This window comes from Solanum verrucosum, unplaced genomic scaffold (genome assembly GCF_900185275.1).
Source record: "Solanum verrucosum unplaced genomic scaffold, falcon-dt-bn FXZP01000183.1, whole genome shotgun sequence".
Lineage (NCBI taxonomy): Eukaryota > Viridiplantae > Streptophyta > Magnoliopsida > Solanales > Solanaceae > Solanum > Solanum verrucosum.
Genome location: NW_026020430.1, coordinates 379250 through 395624, shown reverse-complemented (window position 1 = coordinate 395624; position 16375 = coordinate 379250). Strand labels below are relative to the sequence as shown.

At 32.9% G+C, this 16375-nt stretch overlaps 3 protein-coding genes and 1 pseudogene across 4 annotated transcripts in view; 1 reads left to right on the top strand and 3 right to left on the bottom strand.

Moving 5' to 3' along the window:
- Positions 1–16375, bottom strand: part of LOC125807988 (ribosome-binding factor PSRP1, chloroplastic) — a 207560-nt gene that overhangs the window by 39565 nt on the left and 151620 nt on the right. The gene's annotated exons all lie outside the window — the stretch shown is intronic.
- Positions 448–4129, bottom strand: LOC125807979 (NAC domain-containing protein 91-like). Its single transcript, XM_049487741.1, has 6 exons — positions 3885–4129; positions 2707–2987; positions 1926–2231; positions 1453–1818; positions 986–1324; positions 448–906 (listed from the first exon to the last, which is right to left on the bottom strand). The coding sequence occupies exons 1-6, from the start codon at positions 4075–4077 to the stop codon at positions 628–630; spliced, it is 1764 nt and encodes a 587-aa protein (XP_049343698.1). The 5' UTR covers positions 4078–4129; the 3' UTR covers positions 448–627.
- LOC125807986 (uncharacterized) lies at positions 11506–13873 on the top strand (annotated as a pseudogene).
- LOC125807994 (uncharacterized) lies at positions 14000–15829 on the bottom strand. The gene is made up of 2 exons (XM_049487754.1): positions 15315–15829; positions 14000–14212 (listed from the first exon to the last, which is right to left on the bottom strand). The coding sequence occupies exons 1-2, from the start codon at positions 15622–15624 to the stop codon at positions 14205–14207; spliced, it is 318 nt and encodes a 105-aa protein (XP_049343711.1). The 5' UTR covers positions 15625–15829; the 3' UTR covers positions 14000–14204.

The window sequence follows — 16375 nt, the reverse complement described above, 5'->3', positions numbered from 1 at the left end:
ATGATTTGTACAATCATATAAATGGGTTTTCACAAATACACACTTGAATGACAAAAACTCTACAACTATTGTCTATATTTCTTGTTTTATATTATTTTATAGTTTATCAATTTACAACAGGAAGTACATTAAATCAGAATTTCTATAAATAAAATATTCAGTAACTGGCTAAAACATTTGTAATAAGAGGACAAAGTCATGTGACTTTCCAAAGTAAATATAATGAGAGGGGGAATCAATGTAACGATTTTCTAGCAAATGAAGAGCACAAGCATGACGAAGATCTGATAATATAGGGAAATGCACTTAATAACGATATGAAATTTCTTCACCTTGCAGACAGACGTTATTGCATTCTTTGAGTAGAACCAGGGAGATGTCCATATATATTGAGGGAAGGTAGAATAATCAAGCAGGTGAAATCAAAATGCCAAATGCAAATCTACAGGGAAAAAGTCTAAATTAACTAGATCTCCTTACACAATATAGTACTAGTAATGTACAAAACAAGCTAATTATAATATAAAATATACACTAGTAACTTCCAAGTTTTCTCAACTTTAGCTCCTTTGCAGTATTTGAAAAGGAGATAAAATCAACTAAACATGTTAAGCCAGTTACAAAAAGCTACAATTTGGATGCACTCTGTCTCAGCTTAAAGCATCCCAAAACACCTAAGAAGACCATGAGTAAACTTGCAACCGCGAGCACCTTGGCTATGTAGAAACTTAATGTAAACGAAGACGATGCTGCTCTCTTTAAACCATTTGTATCTTTCACATTTGCACTCAAGTCTTCAGCCATTTGACAATCCCCTTTAAATTCTTTGCACGTGGTATCTTGTGTCTCATCGCTGGAGATAGCAGCACTCGGAGTAGAAGCTTCTTCATTGAAGAACTTTTCACTCTGCACATGCCAATTATTAAATATATGTCAATGTGTCATCTTTTAGCCCTTTTTTTCATGAGGGATTAGAGAGACTTACCTCAGATACAGTTGACAGTCCTTCATGATTTGCTCCACCCTGATCAGAATCAGTCGGCATGCGACACTCTACTCTTCCAGCTTGAAGTTTCACTTGGTAACGTATTCTTCTAACAGTAGTTCCTTGCATTCCAGATCCCAGCTGGCTGTCGTCAGGTTGATTCTGCACCTGCCGAGTCCTTCGTGTTATTCCAAAAGCAGAATCAGTGCCTACATTCCCCATTGAGTGATCATTGCGAACATAAGGTGTTGCAAACACCTCCTCCACTGTGGTTGCAACAGAATTAACCTCTCTCATTACTGCAGTCTCTCCACAATGTTCAAATAAATCTCTCCTAACCTGGGACAAAAAGAATAGCAGCAGAAGATCAGTTCTCTAAAAAACAGTTAAAAAGTTTCAAGTAAGTGACGTCTTGAGACAACTCACAAATGCAAGAAACTGAAAGACCCCTATAGAGTTCCACTTACTGGCTCTTGTGTGACTTGTGACTTCAACACACTACACATTCCAGAGTCCTTAACTGGTGCCCTTGTTATAGTGTTAATACTGTTCGAGGCAAACCATATTGACCTCAATTCCGCATCAGAATCTTCATAGGAAAGCTCATCAGAGCTGACAAGAATTGAATTTAAAAACTCACTAGTATTGAGATCATTTATTCCATTCTGACATTGGACATCCTTTTGATCAGAGCTTATCTCATTGGTCATGGTACCATGTGAGATAGAAGATCCAAACTCCAACTGCGACTGTGAATGCAACGGAGACCAATCAATAGGCTCTGGTGAAGGGTCACGAAAGAGTCCCAACAGTTCCTCTATCTGGAGATCTGACTAAAATATGAAGCAAAGAAATAAGTACAATATTAGTTCAACCAATTGTCTGCAATGAAAAACTCAATATTTAAGAAAAAGGCAGAAATGGGAATTGCTCTACTTACTTGTCCTGATGTTATGTCCAACATCAGATCTTCAGCATCACCAGCAGTGCAACTATTGCCACAACTATTAATAGATAATCTTGTGTCATGAGTTTTACCTCCAGAGGTTTTTGGTGGGTTACTTCTGTTACTCTCACTTTCCATGATTGGAGATAGAGCCGCTGCTGATAATCCATCATTGGTTCGTGATTTTCCAACAGCAGGAGAAGAAACAAGCTGTTCAACTTCATCAAAGTGTGAACTTTCGACATTTTCATCTTGCTTCAATTCATTCTTCTTAAAGAGACGACAAAGCACAAAGGCTCCCTGCACCAGGAAAATGATTACTAATAATCTAATATGGCCCAATTTGCTACATCACAAAATAGGAATGGAACAGTAAGCTTCAATGATTAAACTAATAATGGTGCATCTGATCCACAGTTGTTGATTCGGACATCTCACAAAATGTTGGACCCGCCAAAAAGTAAGTTTTACATGGCTACACCACAAAATGTTGCACCCAACCTCTTGTTGTCCTAACAGAATATAAGTGGACTAACTGCAATTAAACTGACCAGTCATATGCCACTCCATTTAAGTAAACACTATTGATAAATAAAGACATGATTTTTCTGAGATAAGAAACAGCCAAATATACCACTATACCTTCACGTAGATTAGATTAACCCATAATTTCACATATGGAACAAACAATCTTTTTCTAACTAAAACCATCCCAAAACTAAGATATATGAAAAGAAGTTCAAAGTGAAGAGAGAAGAAAGATTTCAGTCCCTACCTGTCCAGAGTGTGAACCATCCAATGACTTGTCAGTTGCACGATATTCATGGATCACCCAATTGGTCCTCTTCCCTTCAGGAGCTCGCCCAATGTAGTATACCAAAGTCTTCTTCATCCCAATCTTTGCCCCCTTTCTAGTAGCTATGCTTCTATCTTTACCAGTAGCTTTCCAGTATCCTCGTTCTGTTGCTCGGTTCAATCGCTGCCCATTTTGGTACTTCCTGTCTATCGGGCAGAAGTAGAGCCACTCATTGTCATTTGACTCTACAACAGACAAATCTGCAATCATTTGAAACAATTCATACCATTACATTCTTTTCAAATATGAACTTCAAAGTGGAAAATACAAAGGGGCTTTGTTGGTGTTGGAGCTTCTGAGCTAGGACAACGGAGAAAAAAGAGTCGGTGCAGTGAAAGCTGCACCCCTGAACTTCTTAAGCCAAAAAAAATATGGTGATAAACATTACCAGAGTATACCATATGGAAGAACATTGCTACAAATGATAATTAGTGGACCAAAAACCAAGATTATAGCTTCATCCATTCATTTCAAAACTTCCTACTAAAAGTAGGTCAAAAGCACCCAAAAGCAAAGCTAATCACAATTATTTCAACTGTGAGGATCATCAACAGAATTGTCTCCCTTCCCCCTACCCCACCCCACCCATTTTCCCTAAATAGCAAAGAAAAAGAGATCCGATCGAGTGCTCATAATCTGGAGTAAAAAAGGATTAGCTACTCGGTCTGCGAATTTGTAACTGGAGCTTATGGAACTGATTATTCACAAAGCAATCAACTCTCCCAACCCGAAGAAAACGATTACACTTACCGTGCAAAATCAAAAGTAAGGCACAAATGATCAAGGGCCTGAAAGCTGTTAATCAGGTTTTACAATCACCAAAGCCCACAATTTTTTTTTGAAAAGATGAGTTAGGAATCAAATTTCTTGGCCAATTCAAATTGCCCCTTTGTCCTTCTAATTGTTTTTTTTCTTTTAAGGGATTGTGTATCCATCAACAAGAATCATAACTCAAACCACTTCTCTAATTGTTCAGTGAATACTGGTTTCCCTTCCCACAAAATTCGATTTTGACATGAAATCGCTGACCAATAACACACATAAAAGGAAAAAAAGGATTTAAAAAGAGGGCAAAAGAAAATGTTGACGGAACTAACCAGGCAAATCCCAGGGCTCGAATTTGCAGATATCAATTTCACGAATAACACCCACTTGGTCATGACAACCATTGATCTTCAAGCACAAATAATGATTGATAAGCTCCTCATCCGTGGGCCGAAAACGATATCCAATCGGTAAAGTATTCAACGGTGGAACTTCCACCTGATTGCCCACCGGAGGTACAGTCATTACCAAGATCCAAACTTTAACACAGAAAACTAGATGATGTAAGCTGAATCGACAAAAGGGCTGATTCTTAGTAGAGAAAATGAATAAAAAGGGGCGATGTGGAAAACCCTTTTATTGAATGAGAAATGAGGGATTTTCCACAGATACTAAACAGGAAACATCCTAGAAAGTGACATAACTGATGTGACTTGATTTACCCAAAATCAATATACATAAACCGCGTAAGAATTCTTGAAATACCGCGTAGAAACAGATTATAATCAATGTGGCAACGATGCAAGTCATCAGTCATGGTGCCAGTAGCAGTCGGACACGTCGGATGAAAAATGTTGTTCTCATACGTGATGCCCTAAATTACTGCTGATAAATATTTAGTTGTCACTATTTCAACTTTTTTATTATTAGTATTTTTTACCATTTTAAATTTCACTCTCTTAAAAAAAAGAGAAAACGAAATTATTGAAAACAACCTTCAGTATGGTGTAAATTATTAGTTTTGTTTTCAAAGTATTGATAGTATTAAAAATACTTATTTACTTGACTAATTAAACTTAGATACACTTCTGATTTACTACTGACATAGCATGCGCAAGTGGTGTCAAACTCCTATAAGAGATTCTTAATAAAAAATTGAGAGAGAATTGTTGAAAACACTCCTAGACTTGACGAGAATTTAAAAGTGTATTTAAGTTTAATTAGTTAAGTAAAGAGAAATATAATAATAATAATAATAATAATAATAACAACAACAACAACAGTAGTAGTAGTAGTATCATACCACTAATATAATTTAAAAACATGTTCTTGATCAAATAAAAATATCTAAAAATACTTCTGACCAACTGAAATTAATTAAATATACCTCTATTAAATCAAGTTAAATTTTCTACCGTAGAAAATTATCAGTGAAAAAGTGATATTCGAGAATGAAAATAACAACATTATCGACCAATAGATAATGAAATAAAATATAAAATAAATTATAAAGTTTCTAGAATCTACTTTGGACCTTTTCTCAAAATAAAATAGAGACTACCGGGCATTTCACAATCAATCCTATTCCTTTAACTTGCTTATATTAAAGGAATATTCTAGAAGTCACAATTTTAAAGAAATTTGATTTTGCAGTTTTTTTATAAAAAAGAATTATATTTTTTTTTATTTTACATGTAAAATATTTACGAAATTTTTTTTTTTTTGTTGAATTTGATTTTGCAGTTTTTTTATAAAAAAGAATTATATTTTTTAAAATTTTACATGTAAAATATTTACGAAAATTATTTTTTTTTGTTGAATTTGAGAATGATCATAAGAGATTATTTTTTGCAAAATGTTGCCCATGCGGAGTGTTTTTTTTCTTTTTCTATGAGTACTCATCCATATGTTTATGTCATCAAAAGGATGAGACATGTTTATATATCTATTTATATTTACATTATAATTATAAGTCTGTAATATGCTCCCTCATGTATGAGTTTAATTATTTTTTGGGGTCAAACACATAAATATTCTTCCAATTAATTTTTTTATAATCATTCACAAGCAAAGAAATAAAATAGTGTGGTTAGTCAAATATCATAAAGACAAAAATTAGAATTTATCAATAAATAAAAAAGTAAGAAAAGAAGAAGAAGATATTAACTCATGTTTACCAAAATTTAAAGTAGTACATTGCGTGTATACCTACTCCCATAAGTGAGGCGTCTATTCTTGGTGGACCATAAATTTGTCTACAAATATTTACTTTGTTTCAAAATAAATGATATTTTTAATTTAAATATACTTTTTAAGCTAATTAATGGTTCTTGATTACGTAAACAAGAATCATTTTAAAAGAATAAGATTAATTTCTTCTTAAAATTTTAAAACATCACTTATTTTTATTTTGAAACGTGTGAGTAACATTTGTACATGATTTCAATATTGCCTCTTGAGTAGTTTTGAGACAATTGAGTCTTGGACCAAACACAATAAATAACAAAAATGTCATTTTCAATCTTTTTTCCTTCTTGCTAATTAACAAGTGGTCTGTGGGAAGAAAGTATAAACAGACAAAAAGTACACTGTTTTGCCTAATTAGACTCCAATTTTTAGTGTATTGTTTGTTGTATTTTAATATCATGAAAAGTATTGGAAGAGAACCTTAGGCCTTAAGCTACGCAAAGGTCTTGGTCAAGGCCCAAGGGCATTGCACATTGTTTATCTTCTTCCTTTCTTAGAAAATCAACTATTTTTTTATCCTCGATCCGAGGATAGAGCTAAAATGAATTATAAGTTCGATGATGAATTCAAAAATTTTAAATTTTAACTTTAATATTTTCTTATTATAATTTAAAAATGAGATGATTGAACTTTTTTATTCTCAACTTTTTTTTTTACGAGCAGTGGCGGAGCCACCTTACAATGAGGGGTTTATCAGAATCCCCTTCGGCGAAAAATTATATTATTTATACATGATTAAAATATTTTTTTAGGTATATATAGTAGATGTCGAATCCTCTTCGTCTATTTCGTGTGTCTATTTTTTCAGATTTTGAATTCTCTTATTGAAAATTCTGGCTCTGCCACTATTTATTTACGAGAGTAGTTAATCTTTTGAAAAGCAACAAGTGATTGATTTACACACCCAAATTAAAGTTGCCTAGAGAGCTCCAAAGTACTCCGTATTATGTTACTATATAAGAAGAGGGAATAAGTATTCACCACAAATCAACATGTGTTCCAATTATAAGAAGAGGGAATAACCAATATATTTATAAAAATAAATGACATATAAAATAAAATGGAGAGAGTATTTGTTTTTCAAAATGGAAAAGGACAAAACATATATAAAATTAAAAGACATATAAAAAAAAGTTGGTTTAACTCTCAAACATAAAAAGTAACATATGTTATTAAAAACTTTAATAAAAAGTACTATAATTTACAATAAATAATAACTTAAAATATCTACAAGACAACAAAAAAAAGACTAATTTTTGTATTGCTTCTGTCAAATAAATTAGGATTGGGATGATTTTAAAATTTTAATTTTGGTTATACATTATAAAATAGCCGAAAAATCGAATGATATAATTTTTTTTTAAATAACCGAATGAATCGTCCTATCGATAACCCTAATGTTACTTCTACTCTGTTTATTTTTACTTAAATTTAGAAAGATATGCTTCATTTCTACCCTCAATCTTATCACTACATTTATTTGCTATTTAAAATTGAAATTAAAAAGACAAATGACAAATAAGTTTCTATATTAGCTCACTTATGAGCAAAATATATTATAACAATCTTTACTAATTTTATAACAATACATAAACTATACTCCCTCCGTTCCATATTAGATGGGCACTTCCAACTTTACACGGTGATTAAGAAATCATTAATAAATTGGAAGACTTCACCATTTTGCCCTTTGTTTATATCAATGCACATTGAAATGGGTTACAAAAAATACACATACAATATAGGAATGGTCATATTAATTGTAGGGGTAAAATGGAAAAAAATTAATTAATTCTATCCTAATTTAATAAGTGCTCAAATAATATGAAAAAAATATTTTTAGTAAAATTCTCATCTAATATGGGACGGAGAGAGTATTAGTTTTTTGAAAATGGAAAAGGACAAAACACATATAAGATTAAAAGACATATAAAAAAAAGTTGGTTCAACTCTCAAACATAAAAAGTAACATATGTTATTAAAAACTTTAATAAAAGTACTATAATTTACAATAAATAATAACTTAAAATATCTACAAGACAACAAAAAAAAGACTAATTTGTGTACTACTTGTGTCACATAAATTAGGATTGGGATGATTTTAAAATTTTAATTTTGGTTATACATTATAAAATAGCCGAAAAATTGAATGATATAATTTTTTTAAAAATAACTGAATGAATCGTCATATCGATAACCCTAATGTTACTTCTATTTTGTTTATTTTTTACTTAATTTTAGAAAGATATGCTTCATTTCTACCCTCAATCTTATCGCTACATTTATTTGCTATTTAAAATTGAAATTAAAAAGACAAAATGACAAATTAGTTTCTATATTAGCTCACTTATGAGCAAAATATATTATAACAATCTTTACTAATTTTATAACAATACATAAACTATACTCCCTCCGTCCCATATTAGATGAGCACTTCCAACTTTACACGGTGATTAAGAAATCATTAATACATTGGATGACTTCACCATTTTGCCCTTTGTTTATATCAACGCACATTGAAATGAGTTACAAAAAATACACATACAATATAGGAATGGTCATATTAATTGTAGGGGTAAAATGGAAAAGAATTAATTAATTCTATCATAATTTATAAGTGCTCAAATAATAAGAAAAAAAATATTTTTAGTAAGATTCTCATCTAATATGGGACGGAGAGAGTAACAATATAATTTTATTAATGTTGGGCCCGGGCAGCGCCCGGGCTTTCTTTACTAGTATTAAAAGATGTGACATAATCCTAAAGTTCGTTTTGACTACCACTTCAAAAGATTCTCTATCGGTATTGAAATATTTGATTTGGTATTTTTTTTAAATATTACATCATGTCTATAACAATTAACAAATTATTTCGACAAAAAAAAATATATATTTCGACATGGTTTTCAATTTAAGTATTTTGTAATATTGTAAATTGATCACCCTAATTTTATTCGTATTTGACTTACATATAATCATAAAATAGAAAATCATGACTTTGGCTTTCCATGAAATATCTCAACTATATCATATTAATTGCACCTTAAACATGTAGAAACATTCAAAAGAACGTACAAATATTTCTTATTGTTTAGATCAATTTCACACACAAAAATAATCAATCAAAATATAGTAGTCAATGTTTTAATATCTAAACAATTAATTTTATACTAATACTAATGTATAAAAATACGTGAGTGTTAGAATAATGGAATAACATATGTTAACTGTATTGTAATTACATACTTTTGTCACTATATTAAGTGTTTTTTCTATAACGCCATATCAAAATTATGTTTACTTGGATAAATCACCTAGAAGAGTAAAGTAGCAAAATGTTTAGTTTGGAATCGCAAAAAAATTGAGTAAAATTTTCAAAAGTGCAACAATAATTGAGTATCAAATCAAAAGAGCAATATTTGGATGGAGGAGCAGGCAACGTTAAATTATATGTACATGCCATTCCTGACCTTCTATGCTAATAATATTTCTGTAGTACACACTTCCCAAACCATTTTCATTAAAAAAAAAATTAGTTTTTCTTCTTTTATTAATTTGGACAGGGGAACTAGAGGATTTGAGACCGAGGTTTGAAGTAGCTTGTGTGCATCACGATCAACTATTTCATTGGATATTCAATTTAAATTTTTGAATGTTACGACGGCCACTATTTACGAATAATTATACCTATCAAGGCTCGGATAAGTTTTTTTTTTTACTGGGATTGAACTCTGTACATGCAATCATTTTTTTTAATCTACTCCAACTAATTCAATGCTTTACGGCATCCATTCAAAGACAAAACAGGACCAAGTCCCACCATAGTTTCAATAATTCACAAGTTTCAGGTTTTTGTTTAATTTTTTAGGCTCCCACCATGCTTGTAACTTGTCCAATTGCTATATTCATTCAATTTGTTTTCCTGTCTTTAACAACACTGACGGATCCAAAAATTTTACTAAAAGAGTTCGAAAAATAAAAGCATAGTGCATGAAGTGCACTTGAAATCTCAAGTTGAATTTTGAATCCCCTAATACACTAAGCCAAACTTTATTTTTCTCATTTGTGATCAAGAGATTTAAAATATATATATATATATGTACGTATAAAATTAATTAATTTTTTTATCATATATTTATATATAGGGTTCCTAAATTGATTCGAATGGATATCCTGACAAAACCTAGATCCACCCAGTTAAACAACCTATGGTCCACAATTGTAGAGAACATGACAGAACCCACAAATACCCCTCACATGCATGTTCTCCTGATCATCTTATCCCTCAATTAATTTTTATCTCTCAAAAATTTAATTTCCATATACACACTACATTCAAAGCACTTGCCCAATGTGTGCTTGTTTGCACCAATACATCTCTCACATTTATTTATAGCTCCATCTTATATGCTGACCTTTTCAATGAACACACACACATACAACAACAAAGCCAAAATTGTTAGAAAATGGTGAATTACAAGGGGAAAAAAATGTTGAAGCACCAAAGGAACAGAGTTAGCTTTTCAGCTAACTTGCCTGAAGATGTTCACGGGGAGTTCGCGGATAGTACATGTGTTGTGAAATACTCGATGGATCCATTGACAGATATAAGAGAATCTATAAAAGAGATGGTGAAAAATGTTGGCATTAAAGATTGGAAAGAGATGGAGGAATTGGTGTATTGTTACATTGTTCTTAACTCTGAAGAGGTGCATTGTTTTATAAAAGAGGCTTTTCTTAGTTTATGCTCTTAGCTTCTTACTAGAGGCTGAAAAAAATGCATAAACCAAGTAACTTTTCTTATATATATTTTAATATATGCTCTTCATTTTTATGTTGTTTATTTTATAGACAATGTAAACGGATGTTTACACGATTAGTGCAATTTAAAGCGTTGTAAGAGGTGTTATTATATATGTACACCTCATTTTAGTAGTTTTATGTTATTTTGTTCATCTTGACTCTATCTATTTTAATTTGATGAGTATTTTTTGATTGTGTTATTCATCTGTTTATTTATTAAGCTGACTCATTTTAACGTGTTTAAATTCAGCTGAACTCACCAATTTAACTCCCCTAATTTTTACTCTAACGCCTTGTGTTTTTACGTTTTCTTTTTATTTTTATAAAAAGTTGAATAGAAACGTAGTCTAGAAAAGAAGACAAAAGTATTGTTGTACGTACATAGTACATACCATAAGCGTAAGCTACGAGCTCGAGGGAATGGTTGCAAAATGATGCCTTAAACTCACCCATTCAAGTTCAAGGAATCACTCCAACAATAATTAGAGATTTTGAATTTATATTTTAGAATATTTTTAAAAAATATGTCGTAAGTAGCTTTTTTAATATGATAAACTTTGTTAGAAACCTATGGAGTTTTTGTATTCAAATTTGGATCGAATGATTTATTAAATTTTGACCAATATAAATTTATAACAAGACCTACTATAACCAATTTAAAATAAAGAACCGAGATATTCCCTTTAATTTATTTTGTTAATGTATTTGAAACGAGAAAGGTTTTTATTTTTATTTTCCGAAAATTTATGTTCCTGCTATTCCGAAAATACCAATCTCTTGAAGAACAAGATACAAGACACAGTATAATATAACTTGAGAAAGAAACTTCGTTTTCTTGCTATTTCCTCTACTCCAATTATCCAAAATTCATCTCTTTTTCACAAATCCAATTTTCAATCGAATACGAATATGAACATCGGAAGATCAAGCTCTATGAACAAGCTTTGGCTGCTAAATCACCACCTTCATTCACGAACAATATCCACAACAACTTCTTCTCTCGTTACGAAGCAAACCTCCCATCAGCTCCCGTCACGTCACCTATCCCCTTCCTTTACTTCCACTACCGTCCGCCATTTTTTCTTTCGTTCTCGAGATCCATATGCCAAGTAAATTTTCCAGTATAATTGTGTTTTTTTTTTCAAAGTTTGTAGTGTGTGATTTTGCTTTTTTGTGTTGTGATGAAGGTATCAAGTTCGGGTGCCGATGAATTTGGGAATCCGTATAGTGCCTGAGAAAAAGGCGTATGTAGTTGAACGGTTTGGGAAATATGTGAAAACATTGACTCCGGGAATTCACTTTTTGATCCCTTTTGTTGATCGAATTGCGTATGCCCATTCTCTCAAGGAAGAGACTCTTCCGATACCTAACCAGACTGCCATTACTAGAGACAATGTTAGCATTTCGATTGATGGTGTTCTCTATATCAAGGTTTAATCTCTATTAGTACTTCTTATACTTTTGAGCAAATTTCCCATTGAATTTTTAAAAATGCAGAGATTGTTTTGCGTAAATTGTAGACTGTGGATCCAAAATTGGCATCATATGGAGTTGAGAATCCATTGTATGCGGTAATTCAACTAGCACAGACAACTATGCGTAGTGAGCTTGGCAAGATCTCACTTGATAAACCTTTGAGGAAAGGGACACTCTGAATGACAAAATAGTGGTAAGTTTTTCATAGAATTTTATGATCAGAAAACAATAGGGTTAGCCTTTTGCACTTTCACTCCATCATTAAGTGAAGCACAAAAAGAGTATAATTATGATTATAACCACATGTTAGTTGTTTTAAGTCTTATTATTGATTGCTTTAGCTCTGCACTTTCCTTGCAGCTGGCCATTAATGATGCTGCAAAAGACTGGGGACTGAAATGTCTTCGTTATGAAATAAGTATGTGGCTGTTCTACTGATTCCTTCATTGTTACAAAAGCAATTATGGTTCTTCATTGATGAATATGTATGTTGCCTCTTCAGGGGATATAACTCCTCCTCGTGGGGTTAGAGCAGCTATGGAGATGCAAGCTGAAGCAGAACGTAAAAAAAGAGCTCAAATTCTTGAGTCAGAAGGTACCAGTTCCTCTCCCTGATTTGAGCAATGTGAAGTAATTCGATGTGCCATATGTATGACATTTTTCTATATTAAACTTGATGTGTATTGTCACCTACCTCACCCTGATTTGAGCAATGTGAAGTAATTAGATGTGTCATATGTATGACATTTTTCTGTATTAAACTTGATGTGTATTGTCACCTAAAATAGGGGAGAGGCAGGCAAATATAAACATTGCCGATGGAAGGAAGAGTTCAGTGATCCTTGACTCGGAAGCTGCAAAGATGGACCAGGTCAACAGAGCACAAGGTTGGTAAAGTTGTTGCCAAGTGTGTTATCTCAAACTTGTTTTTATAGATTCCCTCACCCATACTATCCGATGAATCAGGTGAAGCTGAAGCCATTCTCTCTAAAGCACAAGCTACGGCAAAAGGAATTGCTTTGGTGTCACAAACCCTTAAAGAGCATGGAGGTGCAGAGGTGAGATCCCTAAATTCATCCCCGCGTCTTCTTTACCATGACATTGTAACGAAATTTTGGAGAAAGATATGCTTGATTAATTCAACAACTACTACATTTGATTGCATCAATGCCAATCTGCATTCTCACTCACGACTCTTTCACTACTGGATATTGTAGGCAGCAAGCTTGAGGATTGCAGAGCAGTATGTCCAAGCCTTCAGTAACATTGCAAAGGAGGTGAAGCATAATAGATACCTTCTAATTTAGTCCATCGTCATGCATTACTGATTTGCTAATCATTTTTGTTTTCTGTGTTTCACTTTATAATTTTATAGGGCACGACATTGTTACTTCCTACAAGTGTTTCTGATCCTGCCAGCATGGTGGCTCAAGCTCTTCACATATACAAAAACATAACGAGCAAGAACGCTGGCATGGAGCTTCCAGAAGCCTCTCAAACTAAGTTGAAACAGAAGTGATTCGTCTGAAGTAATCAACAATGACCGCTCTATGACTGATGAATTTACTGATGAAGATGACAAGAAGGATCACTAAGCGCTTTGTCTGACTCGTCTATAGAAGTAGCTTTACTTTTTAATTAGCCATTATGGATTATCTAGCTTTATATTCATCTATAGTCTAAGTAGATCTGGTCAATGATAGGATTCCTATTCTTTATTATGGACTTACTTCCACCATTTGTTCGGACTATTGTGTTACTAAGAATGGATGCAAAATTACATGATTTTGAGAACGTACGAGTAACTTCATGCAAGCTCTATAAGCTTTTGACATCTGATTTCAGCATTTTATACTTCAGAAAATATACCAAGCAAAATATCATCAGAGGAAACGTAAGAAGCAAACCAATCTTCTCAATTTAAGCCTATGAAAACAAATTAATCCTCTGATTTATCCTTCAAGTGTATGTACCCTCGTTATTAAGTAGAAAATACTTGCACCATTTCAATAAGTTGGTAGACATAAGAGTATATCTTAATAGTTTTAGAACAAAACAAATAAACTCCACCATCCCAAGCCCACCCTGAAAAGCACAAAGGGAGATGACCACCAGACTCCTGACTCCTATCCTCCTGCAAAATAATTGAGTTTGAAGATCTTAATCTCCCTAGCAGTAGCCTTATATAGGTGCAAAGATTATCTTAAATCCTTGTTTAACTTTTAATCTCCAAAAGTAATAACTACAATGCATAGAAATATCAGATCAAATACTTCTCTAGCCGCAAAGCACATAAAACAGAATACACTTCATCCAAAAAGGAAACAAAAAACGAGATGAATTTAATGCAAGCTGAAAACAATTGAGAAAATGGTTTATGTTGGTTGGGTGGTTGGGTTTGATCCATTGTTCAACCGATCTAGGCATGAGCATACTTTTGACATATTGAGTCATGACTCTTTCGTTAACTCAAACTGTTTTCGCCAGCCCAATTTAATAAATGTACCCATTAGACACCTCTAGAAGATTCTAATTAATGGAAATTCCTCCCAACATGATTTCTTGAAGTCTACCAAGGGAGCATTTATTGATTCCTTCTGAAGTTATAGTAAGAAAACTAACTGATAACTAGCAAAAGGAGGGATTTTTAAAGTCTAGCAAGGGAGCCTTTGTTGCTTTCGCTCTGAAGTTATAGTACGATCTAGCGGATAACAATCTAAAAGAAGGATATAATGCTGCTACTCATTGACATGTCAAGCATCAATATTAGATTGAGAATCTTACATCGAAAGATCTCTGTTTTATCAAATTTCTCAAGTAATCAAACTCTTCCTACTTAACAACGTTTACTCTTGCTTTCAGCACAATCCATCCATTGAAGCTCTAAACATAATCATTTATGCGATGAAATAAAGACAATTAGGCTATAAATTAATGAAGACCAAGATACAAATATCAGAATCTCCAAGAATTTTATTGATCGCAACAATAAACAATAACAAATCTGAAACCAACCGTGGATTTTGTTCGTATATACAGAAAATACAAGCGTATATCCAGTAAAATGGATGTTAAAATCACACCATCAGATCTAACCTCTACCACATAATGAACAAATCAACTTGACAGAAACGGCGAAGCAACAAAGAAGACATGACCAAGCTAAAGAAGCCCAAATATTAAAGAAATACCAAGAAATATCAACCAAACAATATGAAGCAATAGGAGAGCCTGACCCGGAACCGCAGCGGACCCTCCATTTCCCACACTGCAAGGTCCTAACTTGGCAACACGAACACCAGCACAGTGAGCATCGGGACAACCACACCAGTAGGTGACTCCATCGACACCGCAAACCGGGTCGGGTCGGAAGCAATTGATGGGGCAAGAATCGGTCGGAAATGGTGTTCTAGGACATTTATCTTCGTCGTCTTGATGGGAAGGTAGTGGATTTAGACCGTTTAAACAGACAGTAATGGACAAAAAGATGACAGCAAATAGCAGAATTTGGAGATGAAATTGGGATTTTCTCAACTCTGATTTCATTGGTAAAGCTCCCCTAGAGATTAAAGAAGCTCGATTTCACCAAAATTGATGATACAGAGAAACCCTAATTGAGGAAATTGTAAACCCTAGAAAGGATTCAAAATTGGGGGTTTTATGCTGTCTAAAAGGGGAGAAATTTCTTCCTTTTATCTTCCTTGTATGACTCTGTCCAACTGCAGACAAATAATGAGAAATATTCAAAGTACTTTTCCCTGTGGAACTCTGAAAATATGTTTGATCATAAAATTTTGTAATTCGAAAAGCAATACATTTAAAACAATCTCAATTCATATTTATGGTCTAACACAATTTAAACAAAAAAAATTCAAATTTCACGATAAGACATGATTAAACACATGCTTAATAGTTTCATTTTAGAAAATTAAAACGGAAAAGGATCAAAATTGCCCCCGAACTATATGAAATAGATCATTTATACCTTCGTTACATTTTGGGATAAAAAATGCCCCTGCTGTTATCCTAAGAGACCACAAATACCCTCAAAAGTTAACACCCCAATTTTTTGTTGACGTGGCAAGCCACGTGGGACTAATCCTTCCACCTAAGCATTGCCAACTAGGATTTACTACAAAAGAACTAGACCTTTAGAGGCAACAACAGTCGCCACAAAAGCCCAGAAAATCGTCACTAAAGGTTTTTAACATTAAATTCTAATTTTGTGTTTTTTTCTTCATTGTTTTTAAAAAACCAAATATGATATCGATTAAGTAGGAGTTTGAAGACACTATAT

Excerpts from the sequence above, each read along its gene's own strand:
- LOC125807979 (XM_049487741.1), bottom strand. The coding sequence starts at position 4,077 with ATGACTGTACCTCCGGTGGGCAATCAGGTGGAAGTTCCACCGTTGAAT. Across the intron at positions 2,232-2,706 it reads ATGGTTCACACTCTGGACAG|GGAGCCTTTGTGCTTTGTCG; the intron begins GTAGGGACTGAA and ends TTCCTGGTGCAG. Across the intron at positions 907-985 it reads GACTGTCAACTGTATCTGAG|AGTGAAAAGTTCTTCAATGA; the intron begins GTAAGTCTCTCT and ends TGGCATGTGCAG.
- LOC125807994 (XM_049487754.1), bottom strand. The coding sequence starts at position 15,624 with ATGAAATCAGAGTTGAGAAAATCCCAATTTCATCTCCAAATTCTGCTA.